Raw genomic sequence first — 22,455 nt, forward strand, 5'->3', positions numbered from 1 at the left:
GAAATTAAACCATTAAATAATAATTTTGTAAACTGTTAAATTGAGCCAATTTGGACACATTAAAAAAAAAAAAAAATCTGTTTGACATTGCTAAGCAGCAGTTTCCATAGGACCTAATAAGATGTACATGTGCACTCAATGTTTAGGTCCCTGAATTTATATATTTGGATACAGGGTTGATTTCAAACGGGATAAATTGTATCCTGTGACCTGTGTACAACAGCACTAGTACTGTACTGTAAAGGGAGAAAAACACTTTTTTGGGGTGGGGGGTCCTTCTGAGTTGTGAGACCCCCCTCTAGCGATCAAAATTGGTTACATCAATTTTCCATACATATGAACTCACTGCCAGCTTTTGACGGCAATAGACGTTCAACCCATTTGAACCTTTTCCAGTTCAAATGGACTGAACGTCTACTAGTTATACACATTTAAGCTTTAACTGTAAAGAGCCACATTGGGTGTCAATGGCACTGAAAGAATAGTAGGATGAAGGCTATCTGTCTCACATTATTTGCAGACTTATGAAAAACTCATTTACCATAAAAACCTATGACAGATTTGTACATTTTTTTTTAAAATAACTAATTCATTAATTGGAATCTATATTCTTAATATTTGGGAGTTTTGTGTAAACAACTATTCACATGAATAAAGCAAACAGCCAACAAGCTTTGAAAATTGAAGATTTTATTTCTTTTAGTTGAAGAAAATAAAGCAAGGTAAACATGAAAACGACCAATACCTAATGGTATAAAGGTTATTTGCATAATGTCTATAATTTGTTTTTGGAGTTCAGTATGTCAGGTAAAGAAATATAAATACTTTGCAAAGGTTGATATATTTACTATTCTGGAATCATGATTTAGTTGAGCAGAAGACAATAACACATACTAAAGGTTAATAGAAAATGAATAAAAAGTGATAAAGCCTGTTCGCTATGAGGCCTGACTCTCAGGTATTTTTTCACAAAACATTGTCTGAAAAGGTTTTACGATTCAGATTTCAGTGGCTGTACTTCAAATGAAATTAGTCAAAAGGTATTATTGTATCGTACTGGCAGTGCTTTTCTGTTGTTTTCATTTGGTCCATGTTGTGTCAGTTTCAGTCTTTAGCTCATGTCATGATCGCTGACACTCTGTCGCAGGTACTCTTCATACAGCTTTTTCTGCAGGGTAAAAATATAAAACGTTAAACATAGTTTTGTTTACTGTATCGAGTGCGATTCCACATTCGATTTGTGACATGCGCTACCTTTTTGGTCTTTGCCACCTCCTGGACAAAGTCCAATTTCTCCTGCAGCTGTCTTTTCTGCTTGCCTGACAGAGTCGGTTGAGTCCTATAATGAGTAAACATGCAGCAAATCCTTAGAGTTTCATTACCGTATTTATGTTCTTTACTGCCTCCCTGAAGACATCTTAAGATCTACAATCTGTCTGGCCCCAAAATTTAGTACACTTTATGACCGTGATACTCAGCCCACCTCCCTTACTTAAAATGTCCGTGAATTATTTATTTCCTACAAAACGTTTTAATTTTTGACAGCCAGAACAATTAAATGCTTTAGCTAGATGACAGGAGGTACAATACACCTGCGTGTCGAGTAGTTGCCACACAACAGAGTGATAGCAGTAGCTCACAGAGTAGCCTGAACTTCAACCCACTAACATTTTGTTGTGCCTTAAAATTGGGTGTACTGCTTCACTCTTGCTGCTGCTTGTCATATCCTCAAACTCCTGAACTGCACCCTACTTCACGCCTGAACAAGGGTGAAAAGGCCACTCCCTGTTCGGTCCTTTTGCCATAAGCTAAGCTGCTGTCCTCCCTGCGCACTAGCCCGGTGTGAACAGCACACAAGAGGTTGCGATGTGAACACCCCATAATTACTGTATTCACATCTCTTCCCAATTGAATATGGTGCAGTTAAACAACAAACACCTTATTAAGCTGTTACGATAACACATCCATGACTGAAAATGCAACTACCGTATTGGCCTGAACATAAGACGGCCCTAATTATATGACGACCCCCTCTTTTTCAAGACTCAAGTTTGAAAAAATAGACTTTCAACACCAAATTAATTTTTATACAGAAAATAATTACAGTATATCTGAAACAAATGATTATAACAATATATTTGAGAGAAAAAGAATGTTATTTTGCCTCATTCAAATCTTAATATCTGAACTTTTAAATATGTAAACTAAAGTGCAATCACATTCGTAAATGAAGGGCTTCTGGTTTTGAAATGTAAATAAACCAATCTATTGTGATAAAACAACAAAATTGCAATAACTGCATTAACCATCAAAGTAAGGTCTAACTGTAACTGTAGTCTTGAAACAAATCTGAATAAGGAAAAATATTGCAATAAAATAATGCAAACTGGTTAAACTTGAGAGTAGCTGAGATCTATCATGACAAAACATTACTCCACAAGTTCAGCATTCGCTTCAGTGATATTTGGCGCCATCTAGCGTCGTGAATGGGTATAATGTTTAGACCCCGAATATAAGACGACTCCCACTATTTCGGTCCTATTTCAATGCAGAAAACACCGCCAATACAGTAATTAGTGTTCCTTAATGTCCACTTAGTGGTTTTATGCATTCTTAATATTATGACTGCAACCAAGATGTAGTTTCAGTACCTAAAAGAGAATCGAGCAATGATGAGCAGCAGGAATGAGGCAAGGACCATTCCACCACAGCCGTAAAGCTGCTGTTCTCCAGACATTGATTCAAATATCCGTACTACAGGAACCTAGAGGTTGAAAAGAGAAAATGATGACAACTTCAAACTGGACAGCTTAGTAAATAAGACAGCACGGAAAATAGAACGTAGATGGATGGAAATATTAAGCACACGAACCAGATATAGAGATAGGGCTTCAATGCCTTGATGACCTAGAGCCATCTCCAGAACCTCCTTGGAGAGAGTGCCAAGCAGCAGTATTGCCAAAAGAGCCATGGGGATACTGAAACCCAGTAGCATCAGAAAGCAGCTCTTGCAGCGTGCCCGTCGGTTCTCACTACTGACCTGCCTGTGAGATGAGGTGTTATTTTCTTTGGCCAAAATAACAATGTTGGCGTTGTTGTGTACATATATATTAGAGATGTGACCGAAAATTTGGCACTGAAAACTTTTGGCCGAAAACAGCTAAAATTGCATTTTTGGTTTTCGGTTAAAAGGCCGAGTGTTTACCACTGAAAAGTGTTAAGAACCTTAGTCCTCTTGCGATGACGTAATCAAAACACGGTGAGCTAACAATACTGGCTCACGGCCAACATGTCCGCGGTTTGGCAGTATTTTGAAGTATCAAAGAAATGTATCAAGTATTAAATGAAGGAAAATAAAATGAATTTGCTTCACCGCTGCTACACGTTCGTTCTGAAGTTGCTTTCCAATGATGTCGATCTTCACATCGGGTACAGTGCATTTGAGCCAATAGGTGAGTTGTTTGAAGATTTTGTATACTGTTTACTTGATTAAAGTAGTATTTAAATGCATACATGTGTATTTGCTGTGGTTTAGTACAATACGTTTATAGCACTACCACTTCCTCTTTTTGTCACATTTTTTCCCGTGACTTCCACACACCTTTTGCCAGTCGCCGTTTAATCCGACTGGGAGCGACTTCGCTTGGCTTCATTACCGCTATAACTCGGCCCACCCGCCTGGCTCTTGATCGATTCCACTTTTTGCACGAAAAAACCTAGAGTTTATTTTAGGGAGTAGGAGACATTGTAATAGCCTTATAAAGAGCTTTACTAGTTTTGGCAGAAACGTTTTTGTTGTTGTTGTGAATTACATTTCCACAGAAACATACATCAAGATCTCATTTAGCTTAGCAATTGGAGGCGTGAGACCCATTTTTTTGAGTGTCCCAAACTTGCCGTGAGTTGCAATTTCTGATGGTGTGCAAAATCTGACAGAACACCTGGAACGCACCCTCCCAAGGGGTTTCACAATCGGCACCTTTAAAACTAAATGGGGTTGTAGAACAAATACCAAGGCAAAGGACATTAATTGGAAAATAGTGAAATCTTTTTTTTTTCCAATGAAATTTAAAAAATAATTATATGCATGTGCAGTTTTTGGCCTTTCGGTTTTCAGTTTTCGGCCAAATGTTTACAATATTCAGTTTTCGGCCAAAAATTGTTCTTTTCGGTACATCACTAATATACTGTACATATACATACATACATACATATTATATATATATATATATATATATATATATATATATTAGGGCTGTCAAAATTATCGCGTTAACGGGCGTTAATTAATTTTTTGAATTAATCACGTTAAAATATTTGACGCAATTAACGCACTAGGCCCGCTCAGACAGATTTAAATGTCAGTACAGTGAAAGGCCAACTTGTTAATTGTGTTTTATGGAGTTTTTCCGCCCTCTGCTGGCGCTTGGGTGTGACTTGCATATGTTATGTGGCGTAATGTCGCCCTCTGCTGCCGATTCAGTGCAGCTGATTATTTGGGTTTCGGCGCGCTTTTCTGACGTGATTATATGTCGACGCGAACTCACACTAATAGACAGTGCTCTTCAGACCAGCTGACGTCCGCATCCAGTATTCAGTGGCAGTTCTCATAGCCCCATCACACTGTTTGTGTCTAATACATGCATCGCTTGTGAGTTATATTCCTCCTTTGTTTATATTCATGAGCATTAGATAGTTATTGATGATGTGTATCTGAATTTGTTCACATATATGGTGAAATGCAGTTACATTGTTAGATGCTTGTGAGCTAATTGGCTAGTGCTACTGCTCAAATGGACACGTGTGTGTACATTTTATGTTATTTTGTGATTTATGCAAGTTATTGACACATTGCCTTGTTATTTTCAGTTTTACAAAAATACAAGAAATGTGCTCCTGTCAAAAAGAGATGACTCCAGTAAAGCCCATGCAACTTTGCCACTCCGTCTGATTTCTTTTTGGAACTTATGTTCGCTATCTGTCAATTTGTGTACTCACACACATTGAGGACAGAATAGGGCTACTAGTTTATTTTTTGATTGAAAATTTTACAAATTTTATTAAAACGATAACATTAAGAGGCGTTTTATTATAACATTTCTATAACTTGTAGTTCTTAAAAGATGAATATTAGTACAAGTCTTTCTATCCATGGATCACTTTAACAGAATGTTAATAATGTTAATGCCATCTTGTTGATTTATTGTTATAATAAACAAATACAGTCCTTATGTACCGTATGTTGAATGTATATATCCATCTTGTCTTATCTTTCCATTCCAACAATAATTTACAGAAAAATATGGCACATTTTATAGATGGTTTGAATTGCGATTAATTGCGATTAATTACGATTAATTAATTTTTAAGCTGTAATTAACTCGATTAAAAATTTTAATCGTTTGACAGCCCTAATATATATATACACACACAACATTCTTTACAAGTCATAAAACACAAATGCTGCATATTATTAAACAATTACCAATTTAACAACTTTTTATTTTATGGTGTGGTACCTGTCTGTGATCATTTTATCAATGATTGCTTCGCTAATAATGTCACAGTCCTTTTCGAGAGAATTGAGTGTATTCTGAACCGTCTGATTGATGGTCTTCTCAATAGTGCGACACACTTCCTCAATCTGGTTGACACAGCGGCTTGGCTACAAACAGAGGAACAGCCCATCACGCACCTCAATTTTTTTTGTGCGCACTTCAAATCCTTTAGAAAAGGTAGAGTGTCATCTCATTTTACCTTATTTGGATTAGGAATGTAGATAGTGGGCATGTCAAAACCACATTTGTTGAGTCCTGGTCGTTTGCAGAGCTCTTGGACGATCTGCATCATTACTCTCTGGAAGAGTAAACATAGATGTTGAAAGATTTATTTAAAAAAGGTGAGATGGAGTTCAATGCAAAAATCTAGAGTTCCCGTTAAAAAGATAAATTTTAGAAAATTCAGCACCCATAGATAATAATAGGAAATTTGTATTTTGAGTAAGCAGTGCATGCATGAATTGCAGGCGAGCAACAGTTGATGATGCACTTTCAGACAGTGAACGAACAGAAACGCTACATGCACAAATACAAAATAAAAGACAGTCCATATAGTTTATGCAAAGACTTCGGTTAGATTCCCTTTTCGCGCAAAGTGCTTCATGTTGTACTTGTACAGTCTTTGCACCTACCTGTCTATCAGACTCTCCCCCGGCTTCATCAGCCTTACTGAGGTAGAAACGAAGTCGATCCCCATGTTTGTCATTCAGGGCCTCCACAATATTGAGGGTACGCTTGCATAGAGCCTGACCCATCGGGTCAAAGAACACCAGAATCAGGTCACAGAGATCACCTGAGTGGGACATGGGCAAGCAAAGAAAATAGGATTTGTCAAGTGTCTCTCTCCTAAATCGATATTGAGTAGTATTCCCAAACGCCCTCATTCCCCCCAAAAAGTATGTGATCCACCTACCGAGCCACAGGACAACTTCATCCACATCAAAGGGATACTTCATATCACCGTCCACCAACCCAGGCGAATCCACAAAAGTCAACAGGCTGAAACGTTTCTGCCGTGATGTGCAGATCTCTGTACTCAAATACTCCGAAACACCTAAAAACCAGATAAGGGGAAATAATTACTAAAGATTCAGATACAAGTATTTTGAATATATATGAACAACATCTGTTAAAATGTTTTAATCCTGCTTTCCACATAAGAGGGGGAAATATTAGAAACACTTCAGTCCATGATGCAAGACAGCTTCTCATAACTGTAATAATAATTCTTCTAATGAACTGTCTAATGAGTGTACATGACTTTAACTGAAATACTATCTAAATTACATACCAGGCATCGCTGTTCATTTTCCAACAGTGAACACTTTTAACTGTGTTTTGTGCTGTTCAGTGATGAAACGTTGGCACATAATGAGACTTAGAGTGGCCTTAAACTACATGTTTTTTCTGGGTATTGAAATTTGATGGAATGTAAGACTACACAAGAACTCCCCAGATTTTCATGTCAGGTCATCTAAAAATGTGTCCACTACACCAAATCTGGAGTGCCACATACTACAAGAATCTGAGTCAGGCCCAAACATGATAATAATAAAAATCAATCAATCCAATCAAATTTGTTTATATAGCCCTTTACAAAACCGAGAGGTCCTCAAAGTGCTTTACAACAAAGACAAACATGGCTCAATATAAATAAAAGGCACAAAACAATTATACAATGACATTAAGAAAAAAAGAAATGAAACAGAAACAGCGCATCCCGATAAAAGTCAGACAGCAAATAAAACAATAAAACAGATGAAATCCAAAAACATTAAATACCCATAAGCAATAAAACCAGGCTACTCTATGGTGTATGGTGCAGCCACTTGCAAGATCTAATCAAATACATCATCAAATGACTCTTTTAAACGTTCTTATCAACAACGGGTAGGTTGTGCAAACACCAAACTGTGAAAAAATATATTATAAGATAGATGTTTTTCAAGTGCAATGCTCAGAACACCCCCCACCCCCCCCCCCACCCCCCACAGCGTGGAATCACCCTACTGGCAAACATATACAAACAACAGTGTTGCGCTGCTGCAAAGGTAGCCCAATCAAGAAAAAAAAAAAATCTAACAATTCTGAAAGCGATCAGCTGGGCTCTGAGCATCCCTGATTTCTGTACGAGGAGGTCGGATGGCACCCGAGCTGCTCGTTGACCGTTGATACGAGACGAGAAAGGCGCCGACAACTGCCCCTTACATGGCCCGAGCATCCGAAATTCTTGTGAGAGGCATTAAATTGCTCGATTGTCATGTAGTATTAGGCCACAATCTGTGATTGAAAACTCACCTTTGAATTCTTGCAGAGGCTTGAAGTGGGGATATAAATGAAGGGTAGCATTTCCCTAATAGAAAAGAGAATTGGGTCATTTTTTTCATATATTAGGCATTAATCAAACAATTATCTGCATTAAAAATTCAGATTCACAACGTCGCTTATCATTGAGTTTTATTATTTTGGGCTGATAATAAAATATTAGAAAATAGTCTTACAGTAAGAGATTCTCTCTTACGTCCACTTGTAACAAAACTGAATCCCTGGGTCTCAATAGCCACACCAGTGCGCTGGATGTGCTCTTCAACATACCTGAAAACCAAACAAAATAAATCATCACTCTTCAATTCAGATTGGAAGAGATAAATGACTTCATTGTAACTCAAAATTAGTTTTTAGGACCAGGACAAAAATGCAAAGGATTTATGAACACAGATTTACCAGTTGATGAAGGAGCTTTTTCCAGCAGAGTGGTTGCCCATCAGCATCACAGTGATCTTCTTCCTGGGTGGCAACAACTTTACACCCACAGATTCAGCCACTGCAATCAAGCCTGAAGAAACAAAACAAATGTTTGTTCATTTGCCCTCCCACTTAAAGTGAATTGGATGTCTAGTGCCATCAATGGCAGGCAATGATTTAAGCAGTGTCTGACAAGGTCATGATAGAAATTACAGTGGTACCCCTCCTTAAGAAATAAATTGGTTCTGGAAGTAGTTAAATTCCGTAAGTACAGACGTGTTTTCCATGTAAATGCCATAAGCCGCTCCAAGCAATACATAAGACATAAATCTTTTATAATGCATAAAAACGCATCAAAACATGTAATAAATACATGTTACAATTAGATTATTGCACAATAAACATAAAATCAGAGTTGTGCATAATGAGAAAAACCACGACTAGAGTAAAGAATAAAAGTTAATACACTCATGTAAAGCTGAAAACGAGGGGCGAATGAACAGGTGCTGGGATACACACATACAGTAGCAGTCCCTCTTAGCCAATTGGATGCCAAGAATGGTAGGCAATAGCCAATGGCAGAGCAGCGATAAGTATGTTAAGTTCAGTAAACTCTGGGAGCTGCAAGTACCAGCCATACTGTATTTTTGCCTTTCCTATCCTGAAATGTATTTCATAACAAAAGGCAATATTTTCCCGTTGAGGCGCGTCTTAACCTGAAAATTCTGTACGTAGAGATTCTCGTAAGTTGAGGTACCACTGTGCTTTACAATCAAGTGAGTATGCAGTAATTTAGTATTTTAAAAAAAATAGTATTAAAAAAAAAAAAGGGGGGTGGGTGATTAAACAAAAAAAATGTGGTATCAGTACATTATCAGCACCGGCCGATACCACACAACTGGTTGTGGGTCTCTATAGGGCGCAGAGGTGGGTAGAGTCGCCAAAAATTTTACTCAAGAGCAGCGTTACTTCAAAATATTACTCAACTAAAAGTAGTCATCCAAAAAATGTACTCAACTATAAGTAAAAAAGCATCCAGTGAAAAAAATGCTCAAGTAATGAGTAACATTTTGAGTAACTGCTTATATTTGATTAAATTTTTTTTTTAAACAATGGTACTTTTTTTCTCTTATCTATATGAACTATTGTTATAATGATACTGTACAATAATCCATTACATAACCACATTAAGCCAAAGAAATAAAAATTTAAGAAAAACAGAAATGAAGCATTATTCATCTAAAGAGCATGAGTGCCCTGCCCTTTAGTAGAGAAAATGGTTCCTAGTTTGAATCGTGAATACTGTAGTTCCTTCATAGTTACTATTATGAAATTAAAAGGATCATAGCTCCGGTTTTCCGTGGTCAATCTGTGCCAAATAAAAACTGGGAGAGAGTTTTAAATCTGCGCGTTCGATTCATATTGAGAGCAGCGCTCTATTTCAAATACTTCATTTGTTACAGTGTTTTAAAGACACGTGATTGAACAGGCTTGCGTGCTCATGGAACGGCAAGCTTGCGTCTGATTGGTGTAATGGAGTCATGTGATTATTGTTGCGACGTCTCATTGGTGAAATTAGTAGCGCTACTCTTGGCAATAGCATCGCTAGCAAAAAAATAATAAATCTAATAAGTATAATAAATTTAATATGTAGAATAAAGAGGAAGAATGGAACAAAACTTATGTAGCCCAAAGTAGCGGAGTAAGACTAGCGTTTTTTCTTCACAAATCTACTGAAGTAAAAGTAAAATGTAAGGCTAGGTAAAACTACTCTTATAAGTACATTTTTTCTCAAAACGTTACTCAAGTAAATGTAACTGAGTACATGTAACGCGTTACTACCCACATCTGATAGTGTGCATTGCAACTCGAGCACTAGCAATAAATAAAACCAAATAGTTGTGTAAGCACCTGTATTACTCAAGATGTCAGTATACTCGAACATTATAAGTTGTCATTATTGTTTTATGGCAAAACATTTTTTTTTTTTTTGCGAAGCCAGTGTTTAAGAACGAACCAGCCCGCCCAGGAGAGGAATTTGAATTGAAGCAGCAAACAACACACAAATATTTGCTTTGTCCCTAATAGGATAATTAAGACGAGTGGCTCGCATTAGCTAACTAACAGTTAGCCCTTTGTATTGGAGAACATTTGACCAGTTTGCGAATGCGAGCAACGACTGCTTTCACTAAAAGCGCGATGCTGAGCCAACTCACCACTGTCGGGTTCCGTGTACAGTTGATGACAATCCCGCAAAATACGCTCATCGCAGGATACACCACCAGATATTGAATCAGCATTTGCTGCACTTCTGTTTTTGCTTTTTCCAGACATTGCTAGTTACAAAAGCAAACGTTTAACAAACGTTTTAATAAACCATCTGTAGCCACTGCTTCAACTTGAATGCAATGGAGGCCCCTTGTCTCGTTTGAAGCTGGTTTGAATCGCCCCGGTACGCTGAGACGCAGAAAAATGACGTAATATTGAGGCCACGTAGCCTGCTTGAGCGGCTTTTTGTTGCAATAGCTTGTGGGTAATTGAGTTTTTTTTTTTTTTTTTTTTTTTTTTTTTTTACAGTTAAGGGAATTCGTTTTTGCGCGCACGTGGTTTGATTAATAAAACATAATATTATTTGAAATATGAAGTAGAGAATTTAATGATAAGTTGTTTAGTGTACCATATTATGTATATAATTTAGTATATATTTTTCATATTAGTGTCTTTTTCTGTCGGCTTTTCCCTTCAGGGGTCGCCACAGCGAATCAGTTGACTCCATCTAACCCTGTCCTCTGTTTTCACACAAACTGCCTTCATATCCTCTTTAACTGCAACCATAAACCTCCTCTACCTCCTACCTGGCATATGGAAATCCAGCATTCTTTTGCCAATATACTATCCATCTCTTCTATTGACATGCCCAAACCATCTCAATCTGGCCTCTTTTACTTTCTCTCCAAATCCTCTAACATGTGTTGTCCCTCTGATATGCTCATTCCTATCCATCCTGGTTACTCCCAAGGGAACCTCAGCATCTTTATCTCTGCCACCTCCAGCTCTGCCTCCTGTCTTTTCCCCAGTGGCGCTGTCTCCAGACCGGACAACATAAGTGGTCTCACCTCAGTATGTCATGTATGTATATTTTATGTATTTAATCTTATATGTATTAAAGACAAATTGTAATTGACTGAACTGTTGAAAATTTATAAAATTAATTTCCACATAATCCAGCTGTACAAGAGACAAAAGTAAACATGCCAACTCAGAACATCATTTTGTTATACTATTGAGGACTACGATTAAGCAACAGATATATACATTGTACACAAGGGCGTAGGTTTGGTCTCAACATTGGTAGGGACAATATAACAGCATAACCTGCATGTACACTTTTTGCTGTGGACGGGACATTAAAAAGACCATACAGACTGGGTGAACAGGGGTCAGGGATACATTTCTCACGAATACTAACCTAATTAATTGATAGGCTAAATGTTCAATGCAAAATAAATCTTTATTGACTAACTTTCAAATGTATAAGTTCAAGTGATACATCGTTCGATTCAACCTTTCAACTTTTGTTTTCAAAAACTACAAAAGAAACATTTTGAAAACTTAAAATGTTTGGATTTTTTTTTTTTTTTAGCAAATTTAAATTGCAACACTTGAACAGAATTTAAATTATATTAACATACACAATAATCTCTTAACTATCCAGGAATGCAAAAAATAAACAATTGTTTGAAGACCACTCAACATCGTCTAAATAACTACTTGTAACTACAAAAACATCTTAGCGTATAACAAAAATGAATAAAAATGGAGCCTTCCTTCAGGTAAAACACAACTGCTTTTGTCCACAAACACAACCAAACTCCAAAAAAAAAAAAAAAAAAAAAGAAAAAAACTCCTTTGGGCTGCTTTAAGACCACATAAATAAAATAAAAATGAAAATTGGGGAGAAGGGGTTAAACCTCGGTTCACCACATTTCTCACAATTAACCTTAACAGCAGAAAACATACTGAAGGACACTTCTATCTAAGCAGCTTCCTACTCAAGTTTTGCAGGTCAGTAAATTTATACCGTTTAATGTTATGCTAACTCTGATGCAGGTCGGACTTTCAGTAGCAAAATTGGTGTTTTGTTCCCCACCTCAACAACACTGATGTCTTTTTACATTACTTACAGTGGTTGCTGCTTCTGCTGCTGCTGGCTGAAATAAAATTCTAATATCCCTCGTCTTTGAAGGGGGCGGTGAAGGCGGTGTGTTGTATCTCTGTCTAGGCTGTGAGTGCGTGTGAGTATGTGGGGGGTGAGGGGTCATGTCATCAGCCAATCAAACGTGTGTTCAAGGGGAAAAATGGACTGGCACATTCAACAACTGAAAAGGGGTAAATGTCAGCCTGAACACAATGAAAGTAATTCACTTAATAATAATGGGGCAATTCCATCCATACAACATATGGAAAACCAATCTAAATTATCTATATAACTGAACTCATGATATAACGCCAGAAGGTTGCTTAAAAGCTGGTGGGGACAATTTGAGCATACTGAAAAGTTGGTAGTGTCATGTCCCTACCGTCCCCATGCAAATCTACGCCCTTGATTGTACATTCAGTGGATGTCACTTATTGTATTGGTGAAAATGTGGAGGTTATTCATTTCTATTCAAAGTTGAATGCAGTTGCTCACTTATCACATTTATTTGTTTATTTTTGTTTTTACACCGCATTTAAATGAATGATGCTACCATACTTGTTCTCATATGACGACATTAGTCTAATGGTATCCTTGTACACAATGAATATGTTAGCATAATTTTCTTCACCAGAAATAATGTTCGCCTTGTCTTTGTTGCATTTTCAGCTTCCCCCGGATCAGATGTTGCTGCACAGCGTGTGTGTGAGTGTGTGATGGACACACGGGAGAAAGGCAGACAAATGTGATGTTGTTTGCTATTAATAAGGAAAGCTATTCTTGGGCTCAAGTGTCTTTTATTGTAAACATACACTAAGATATCACTCCACAATTATTTCCTACATTGTTATGTCAGCCCTTTGTCAGTGGCTACCAGTGGGATTTCCTTTCTTTGGCAACCAGCTCCAGTAAATGAGAATGGCTGGCATAGAGTGGGAAGGAGGAGTCCATGTCAACCCACTGTACTTGGCCTGCGTCATCGCCAGCTTGCAACGGTAGCTCACTCACACTGTTGCCTGCATACAAGGAGAGAATAATGTATTTGCACACTCCAAATTATTGCTATTAAATTAATAAAAACACCGAATTTTTATTTTTGAAATAATCCATACCATTTTCATCATGAAAGTTGACAGCAACTGTTTCCATCCAAGCATTATCAGTGTTTCTCGGATCATCTACATATCCTTTAAAGACCTGCAGAAGAAAATGAGGCAGTGTTTGAAGACCGATCCCATCCAAGCTCAATGCAATGAGAAACCTAAAGCAGCATTTAGATTAATATATCATAGACTTCATAACCTAGTTATGATGTCTATGAATATATTTTTATTTGCAATTCCTTATTCTTTTGACAAACATGTTTTTGTTTATTCCATTGTCAGTTACAGACCTCAAAACCACCAGATTTGAAGAGTTGGGTGATGCGCTCATGAATTTTAGATTTTTCTAATGGCGGTACTCCCAGCGAATTTAATGCCTCTTCTGAAAACTCCCGCTGTAGTGTGATAGAAACCTGCTCCCCTGGATCAACCATCCCCTACAAAAGAGAAATAAGGATGTGTGTTTCATCCCTGTACATCAATGGGAGAAGTAATGTGGATGAAGAAAGTGAACAGCAGATATGAACAAAATGTGAGAAAAGCCACCCACGCCTGGAATGGCCCACTCCCCACAATCTTTTCGCTTGATGGATACAAATTGCAGGATGGGCTTTTTGGTAACATGGTGAAGAATCTTTTCTCCTTTCGCATCTACTTTCCACCTGCAAGATAATAACATATCATGCAGTATATCCAGGCTGCAACAAACTGAAAATTAGCTTTACATTTGGATGGAAGCTAAACTCTGTCATGGATTTGTATAACAACAACAAAAAGTGATTACCTTGTTACAATAGGATCCGCAGCGTGATTGGGTCCCCATCGCCCCAGCAAACCTCTACCCATAAGCCCTGTACGTCCATGAGGATTTCTAAAGAAGAAAAGTTTTATGTCGACAAATTGCAACTTTTATTGAGGAATAAGCGGCATGGAAAATGAATGAATGAATGAATTGATGTACTGTATGTTTGTGCATTGTAATGGATGTGTTTTTTTTTTTTTTAATTTGTATATTTTTGACATCCATCCATTTTCTATACCACTTAGTGTTCAGAGTCACTGTGAACTCTTCCAGGTGGCTTCAGGTAAAAAGCAGGCAACACCATGTACTGGTGAGCAATCAATGACACTGCATTTAAATTGATTTTTATTTTAAGTCTACACACACCTGTTCAAATGTCAGGGTTCTATGATATCAAAAATGCGGAAAGTTGCGATCTTCAGCGAAATGGCAAAAAATGTTAGGAAAAGCATACTTGAGAATATTAATTTTATCTGAACCAATGGTGTCTATAAAACTGACATTGTGACTTTTGTAGGGTTTGCTATATATATTGCGATATTAAAAGAAGACTTTGGTTAGATATTTTGGTTGGCTCACCATGACCAAATTGTATTCTGTATCGTTTTACTCCAGGCTGAGGGGGTTAATTTGTGAATGATAAAAATTGCTGTATATAAAAGAGGTAGGTTGTAACGCGTTACATTTACTCCGTTATTTTTACTTGAGTAACATTTTGAGAAAAATTTACTTTTTACTTTTAATTAAGTAGATTTGTGAAGAAGAAACGCTACTCTTACTCCGCTACTTTGGGCTACACTAGAGTCATCCCATTTTTCCCCTTTATCCTACATATTGACTTTATTTTTGTCAGAGATGCCAACAGTAGCTCCTCCAGTTTCACCAATGAGATGTCGCAACAATAATCCCATGACTCCATTATACCAATCAGACTCAAGCTTGCTGTTCTTCCATCACGCCAGCCTGTTCAATCACGTCGTCTTTAAAGCACCGTAAAAATTTAAGTATTTGCTGTATGTGTTGAGAAAAAAATACCATCTTTAAAAAAAAATTTAAAAAATACAAATCAAACAGCAGTTACTCCCAATGTAACTCATTACCCTTCTTTTCACCAAATACTTTTTTACTCGTACTCGAGTTCATTTTTTGGATGATGACAATACTACTATTACTACTACTTTTTGGCTCTCTACCTAGCTCCGATAGAAGCGATCCAGCAGGCCATGTCTCTGCATTATCTATATAACTGAACTCATGATATAATTGCACAACAATTGCATGTGCAACAAAAGTACTATTGTGCATGCATATTGTGCAGGCCTATTTCAAATGCATAGAATAAAAACAGTATTCATTCCATAAATCCATAATAGAGGTACTAATAATAAAACCAACAATATTTTATGGCAAGATTACAGATTTGTAAATTGGCATCTTATTATATCAGTCAGTATTACTGTATATCATATCTTATGCCTCACAAAAGTCCTATTTCTGTATAGTTATCCTGTTACTTGTTTAACTTACAATGGTTTTCCATCTTCCACTTTGTAGCAACCCTCAAAGCTTCTTCTGTCCACGTCACCATCCAAAGTATTGAACTGTGGCGTGAATGAGCTGCAATACAAGCAGAGATTTTTCTTATACTTAAATACTCAAAATCGCTGTGAGGACATCAGGACAAGCAATGACTTTTTTGCAAGCCTTGACATTATAAAATGCAATAACACATATTTACAACGTAAAGTTTAAAAAGTGATAATTTATCACAACAGCCTACTACGTATGATATTTTTCCATCCTTGATTTTAGTCTGATCACTGGTTAGGAGTCAAAGTTGACCAGCATGTTTGTAGCGATCTGTACACATTAACTTATTGGCTGCCACTGACAGAGATAGACGTCTAAGCCATTTGAAGTGGGAGGGATGGCAGCAGATGAACGAATGATTGGATATCTCCTCGTGATAAACTCCTTTAATTTTACAGCAAAATGATGGGGGAAAAAAAGCCACATACATAGACATTTTTTCATGATGCATGTACTTTCATTCAAAATTCATGTTGTTCCAGCAGAGTTTGAACAGACATATGCCGTTATATTTTTATAGTACTCCTGGCTCTGTAATTATGCCATGTGCCATAGTGGTGACATTAAGCGGTGGATTAATAATGCACACCCCACAATTATTCAAAGTACTTATATATTGCTCACCCAATTTCAGGATCTGCCCATGTTGGCTTCTTTGCCACTGAAGGATGAGTGTAGTTGATCGGATCATATCCTGGGAAGCTATAACTCCAATCCACCTGGGAATCACTCACTGGGAAGCGCTTGATTTTGGAAGCTGGGTACTCGGGGCACCTGCTCTTAATATGTGCTCCAGATATCATTGTGCAGATACTTTTAGAGCAGTAAGAACGAGTTGAATTGATGTAACTTGTACTGATAGGAGCGATGACTGGATTGACTCTGAAATGATGGTCAATTGAAGCGATGACAGGCCTGAAGCAACAAAAAATCTCACTGAGTAAAGTGGAAATCCTTATAGAAACTACAAACTGACCACTGGAAATGGAAAATTTAGCCATTAAAAGCCACTTAATTGCACGATTTCCCCTACTCTTAGTAAATAACGAGAAAACATACCTGAGTCCGTAACTGTAGACTTTATACTGAAAGTCAAACAGATTGAGCGCTAAACAAATCGGGACGATTTTTTGTCGCAGTAAAAAAGTGATCATTCCTAGAGCCAATGATTTAAATAGGGTAGTATTCCATCGATATGTCATAACCGCGAGTCCGCGACATGACCAGGAAGTGGACTTTACGCTGTGCGTGATGACGTCATTAGGAGGCGGATTCACAGTTGTTCTCTTTTCAATTCCAAAGGTTTATTATTATTTATATGTTTTACATAAAATATATCCAACTAAACTTGCTTTTGCTAAATTTTGTTGACATTAATGATGTGTGCTCATTCTGTTGAAAAGACATGGCATTTATTTTTTTAAGGAGTAAAAACAAAACAATTTTGGACTGCTTTTGAAACCTATTTTTTTTCATGATTTCACTGGCCCCTATAATTTAAATTTAAAAGACATTAATTGTTGGTACACTTACCCCAGGAGTAATCGTTTTAAATATTTAATAAACTTTATAATTCTTTATGCTAAGTTTTTATTCACAAACAAAAGTTCGCAAAAGAAACCTCCCACGTATACAGTATTTACATTTTTCCAGTCATAAAATTGATTATACAATGAAATCAATAAGACTAATTAGCTATTTAAAAAAAAAAAAAAGAATAAACTAATGAGAAAATATGTTTTTTCCCTTAAGCCTCTGGTGAATTTTTTGGTTATTGGTTTTTGGTTTTTGGTATATTATGTTTTTTTTTTTTTTTTTTTTTTTTTTTTTGTATTATTATTATTATTACTGTCTTTCATTTTGCTATGATAATTTGACCGTGTTGTTTGCATCTGTATGTGTCATTTTATTTTCCAACTGACTGTTTTGTGAAGCAGATGTTTGTATAAATTCAGGTTTGAAAAAAAAATTTTTTTTTTCTTTCCTTTTCCCTTGTAGTGGCACTCATTTCAATTTCGCAGTAGAGTGGTGGATTTGTAATTAAAATAATTAAATTGCTTTAAAAATATGTTTTAATTTGGTTGATTAAATGTAATGAATAAATGTAATAATTAACTCTGCCTGCCATTGACGGCAACAGACGTCCTGTTCATTTTAACTAGGATGGGCTGGAAGTGATCATTCGATCGGTTGTTGTTTTCAATATCAATTTCCTTCTTTTGCTAACTATTACTACAACACTCTGTGGACTGGCCTGGCAGTGAATAGGTTAAAATAGTGAACATAAAATGACATGGATGATTTAACATATCTACAGTGCCTTGCAAAAGTATTCGGCCCCCTTGAATCTTTCAACCTTTCGCCACATTTCAGGCTTCAAACATAAAGATATGAAATTTAATTTTTTTGTCAAGAATCAACAACAAGTGGGACACAATCGTGAAGTGGAACAACATTTATTGGATAATTTAAACTTTTTTAACAAAAAAAAAAAAAAAATTTGAAAAGTGGGGTGTGCAATATTATTCGGCCCCTTTACTTTCAGTGCAGCAAACTCACTCCAGAAGTTCATTGAGGATCTCTGAATGATCCAATGTTGTCCTAAATGACCGATAATGATAAATAGAATCCACCTGTGTGTAATCAAGTCTCCGTATAAATGCACCTGCTCTGTGATAGTCTCAGGGTTCTGTTTAAAGTGCAGAGAGCATTATGAAAACCAAGGAACACACCAGGCAGGTCCGAGATACTGTTGTGGAGAAGTTTAAAGCCGGATTTGGATACAAAAAGATTTCCCAAGCTTTAAACATCTCAAGGAGCACTGTGCAAGCCATCATATTGAAATGGAAGGAGCATCAGACCACTGCAAATCTACCAAGACCCGGCCGTCCTTCCAAACTTTCTTCTCAAACAAGGAGAAAACTGATCAGAGATGCAGCCAAGAGGCCCATGATCACTCTGGATGAACTGCAGAGATCTACAGCTGAGGTGGGAGAGTCTGTCCATAGGACAACAATCAGTCGTACACTGCACAAATCTGGCCTTTATGGAAGAGTGGCAAGAAGAAAGCCATTTCTCAAAGATATCCATAAAAAGTCTCGTTTAAAGTTTGCCACAAGCCACCTGGGAGACACACCAAACATGTGGAAGAAGGTGCTCTGGTCAGATGAAACCAAAATTGAACTTTTTGGCCACAATGCAAAACGATATGTTTGGCGTAAAAGCAACACAGCTCATCACCCTGAACACACCATCCGCACTGTCAAACATGGTGGTGGCAGCATCATGGTTTGGGCCTGCTTTTCTTCAGCAGGGACAGGGAAGATGGTTAAAATTGACGGGAAGATGGATGCAGCCAAATACAGGAACATTCTGGAAGAAAACTTGTTGGTATCTGCACAAGACCTGAGACTGGGACGGAGATTTATCTTCCAACAGGACAATGATCCAAAATATAAAGCCAAATCTACAATGGAATGGTTCAAAAATAAACGTATCCAGGTGTTAGAATGGCCAAGTCAAAGTCCAGACCTGAATCCAATCGAGAATCTGTGGAAAGAGCTGAAGACTGCTGTTCACAAACACTCTCCATCCAACCTCACTGAGCTGGAGCTGTTTTGCAAGGGAAGGATGTCAATCGATGTGCAAAACTGATAGAAACATACCCCAAGCGACTTGCAGCTGTAATTGGAGCAAAAGGTGGCGCTACAAAGTATTAACGCAAGGGGGCCGAATAATAATGCACGCCCCACTTTTCAGTTTTTTATTTGTTAAAAAAGTTTAAATTATCCAATAAATTTTGTTCCACTTCACGATTGTGTCCCACTTGTTGTTGATTCTTGACAAAAAATAAAAATTTTATATCTTTATGTTTGAAGCCTGAAATGTGGCGAAAGGTTGCAAGGTTCAAGGGGGCCGAATACTTTTGCAAGGCACTGTAATTGTGTATGTAAGTGATTAAGTAGTTTTATCATGATATAAACTGTTTTATTTTTACTCGTACTCTTCAGTTCTCCAGAACAAAACAGTTATCATTAAATGTGGTATTTGGTATGCTTTTCCAGACGTTCTTGTTGTCAAATCTTGCAGCACAATCGTGATTAAACATGCTTTTTCTTCAACTAGGACTTTGGCCTTGGTCATGAGGCGGGACTTATATTATGAACAGTTCCAATAAACACCTAGTCAGTGTCAGCACCAAACCTTCAGGCTTGTGGTGCAAAAAGAAAAAAACAAAAAATTCCGTTAAGCTCACAAGAATTAGAAAAACTTTATTTGGGGTTAATCAAATGCCCTTAAATGATGGTTACTGGACAGATTGAGCAATAATTTTTAAATCACGTTTTCCTCAATTAACATGAGTTTGAGAGTGAATAGTTCATTCAGAACTAGAAAAATCAAATTTCTGGAGAAATTGAGTAAGGATGCTTTGCCAGGGGTCTATTCCTGTAGATTTTGGTTGATTTGATATTAATTTGGAGAGATTTTCAGGTCACTTCCTTGTTAACTCAATGGTTGCCATTGACGTCGCTAGACGTCCAATCCAACGAACATCATTCGCCCTTCCCAGTCCAAATTATTAAGACGTCTAGCGCCGTCAATGGCACTGAAAAATGAGCATTCACAGCCAGTCTTTCCAGTTTATATGAATTGGATGTCTATCCCTGTCAGTGGCTGGCAATGAATTCATTAACGGTCACTTGTGAGTTTTAAGGTACTAACAGGTAGATTTTGAGTCACTTCCTGCATATTTTAGGGCATTCCATAGTTACTTCATGCACATTTTGAATCATTTCCTATTGATTTTAGGGAATTCCTGGTCACCTGCTGTGGAGTTTTGGGTCTTTTTCAATAGGCAATAAATGGGAATGTTTTTTCAAAATTTATATAGTGTACAAGTATATAGCAAGGGCGTATGTTTGGTCTTAATATTGGTAGGGACGATATAACAGTATAATCTGCATGTACATTTTTTACTGGGGACAAGACATTAATAAGACCAACATATTTGGTGAATGGGGGTCAGGGCTACATTTCTCACCAATATGAACCTAATTAATTGATAGGCTAAACGATTAATGCAAAATAAATCTGTATTGACCTATACGAACTTTCACACTGCAAATTTATAACGTTTTTATCTGATAATTTTTGTTAAATCTAGTCAAATCGTTTTTCTGCATCTTTTAAGTGTTAAAGGTTAGTTAACGGATTAATGAGTCAGATTCTTCCACTTACTTTAAGTAAACATTACTATCTGTTCGTATTAAGCCTATATATCTAAAGGTTGGTCATTTTTCACCTAAATCAAGAAAAAAAAAAATCTTTTAAATAATGTTTTGAACAATTTCTTGAATTAAGAACATTTCTGAAAAACAAGTTTTTCTTTTAAGATTAAATATACAAACTTTTTGCATTAAATAAGTCTGTTAAGCTTATTTTCAACTAGCTGTTTTTCTTATTCAAGAAATCTGAGTAAAATCGATTTAAAGCACTGTAGCAGTAGCAAAATTAGTGGAGTGTTGCCCACCTCCACAACATTGAAGTCTTTTTACATGACATTGCTTTACAACTTATATATATATATATGTGTGTGTGTGTATTATATATATATATATATATATATGTGTGTGTGTGTATTATATATATATATATATATATATATATATATATATATATATATATATATATATATATATATATATATATATATATATATATATATATATATATATATATATATATATATGAAAGTCAATTTCATGCAATGATACTTTTCGGCCACCTGCCCCCCCTTAAAATCCGCTTATGGCTTGAACATAATGGAAGTACTGTAATTCACTTAATAATGGTAGGATCAATTCTATCCTTACAACATATAGGAAGACAATCTGAATGACCTATATAACTGAAGTCATTAAATAATGCAAATAAGGTTGCTTAAAAGTTGGTGGGGATAATTTGATCATTCTGAAAAGTTGGTAGTGTTATGTTCCTACCGTCCCTATGCAAACCTACGCCCTTGGTATATAGTGTACAAAGTTTGAGCGAATTGATTCCTTGATTTTTTTAATGTCTAATTATTTTTTTAATTGGATTAAATAATATGGGACGTGATAAATTTTTACATTTTAATGGATTTTGCCGTTGCTAATGATTTATTTTTCAAAAGCATGTTTTGGCTGCCAATCTATCAGCGCACGTGATAACTTTAAATAGTTGGGAAAACCATGAAATCAGAATTAATCTGTCAAATTTGATAAATCTATTTTCGTGCAATAACACGCCAAGAAAACTCGTCACGCCCACCCAATGTTGCGCTATTATATGCTGTTTCTTTAGCTTAATTTATTGACTCAGGGAAGCTGGACAGGCGGTGTCTCCTTCAAGAAACGAACATTTTGACATAGCTCCGCTCGGCTACGTAGATCCGGTGATTAAATTTAACACGGCTGCATC

At 36.6% G+C, this 22,455-nt stretch overlaps 1 protein-coding gene across 1 annotated transcript; it reads right to left on the minus strand.

The window, feature by feature from the left end:
* Nucleotides 1–710: 710 nt before the first annotated feature.
* Nucleotides 711–10,772, minus strand: si:ch211-11k18.4 (uncharacterized). The gene is made up of 12 exons (XM_057817080.1): nucleotides 10,520–10,772; nucleotides 8,283–8,394; nucleotides 8,060–8,153; nucleotides 7,857–7,911; nucleotides 6,472–6,612; nucleotides 6,191–6,351; nucleotides 5,758–5,856; nucleotides 5,520–5,665; nucleotides 2,873–3,044; nucleotides 2,652–2,764; nucleotides 1,255–1,339; nucleotides 711–1,168 (listed from the first exon to the last, which is right to left on the minus strand). Exons 1-12 carry the CDS (start codon nucleotides 10,635–10,637, stop codon nucleotides 1,112–1,114), a joined length of 1,353 nt encoding a protein of 450 aa, XP_057673063.1. The 5' UTR covers nucleotides 10,638–10,772; the 3' UTR covers nucleotides 711–1,111.
* Nucleotides 10,773–22,455: the final 11,683 nt, after the last annotated feature.

Source organism: Corythoichthys intestinalis, chromosome 16 (genome assembly GCF_030265065.1).
Source record: "Corythoichthys intestinalis isolate RoL2023-P3 chromosome 16, ASM3026506v1, whole genome shotgun sequence".
NCBI classification, from domain to species: Eukaryota; Metazoa; Chordata; class Actinopteri; order Syngnathiformes; family Syngnathidae; genus Corythoichthys; species Corythoichthys intestinalis.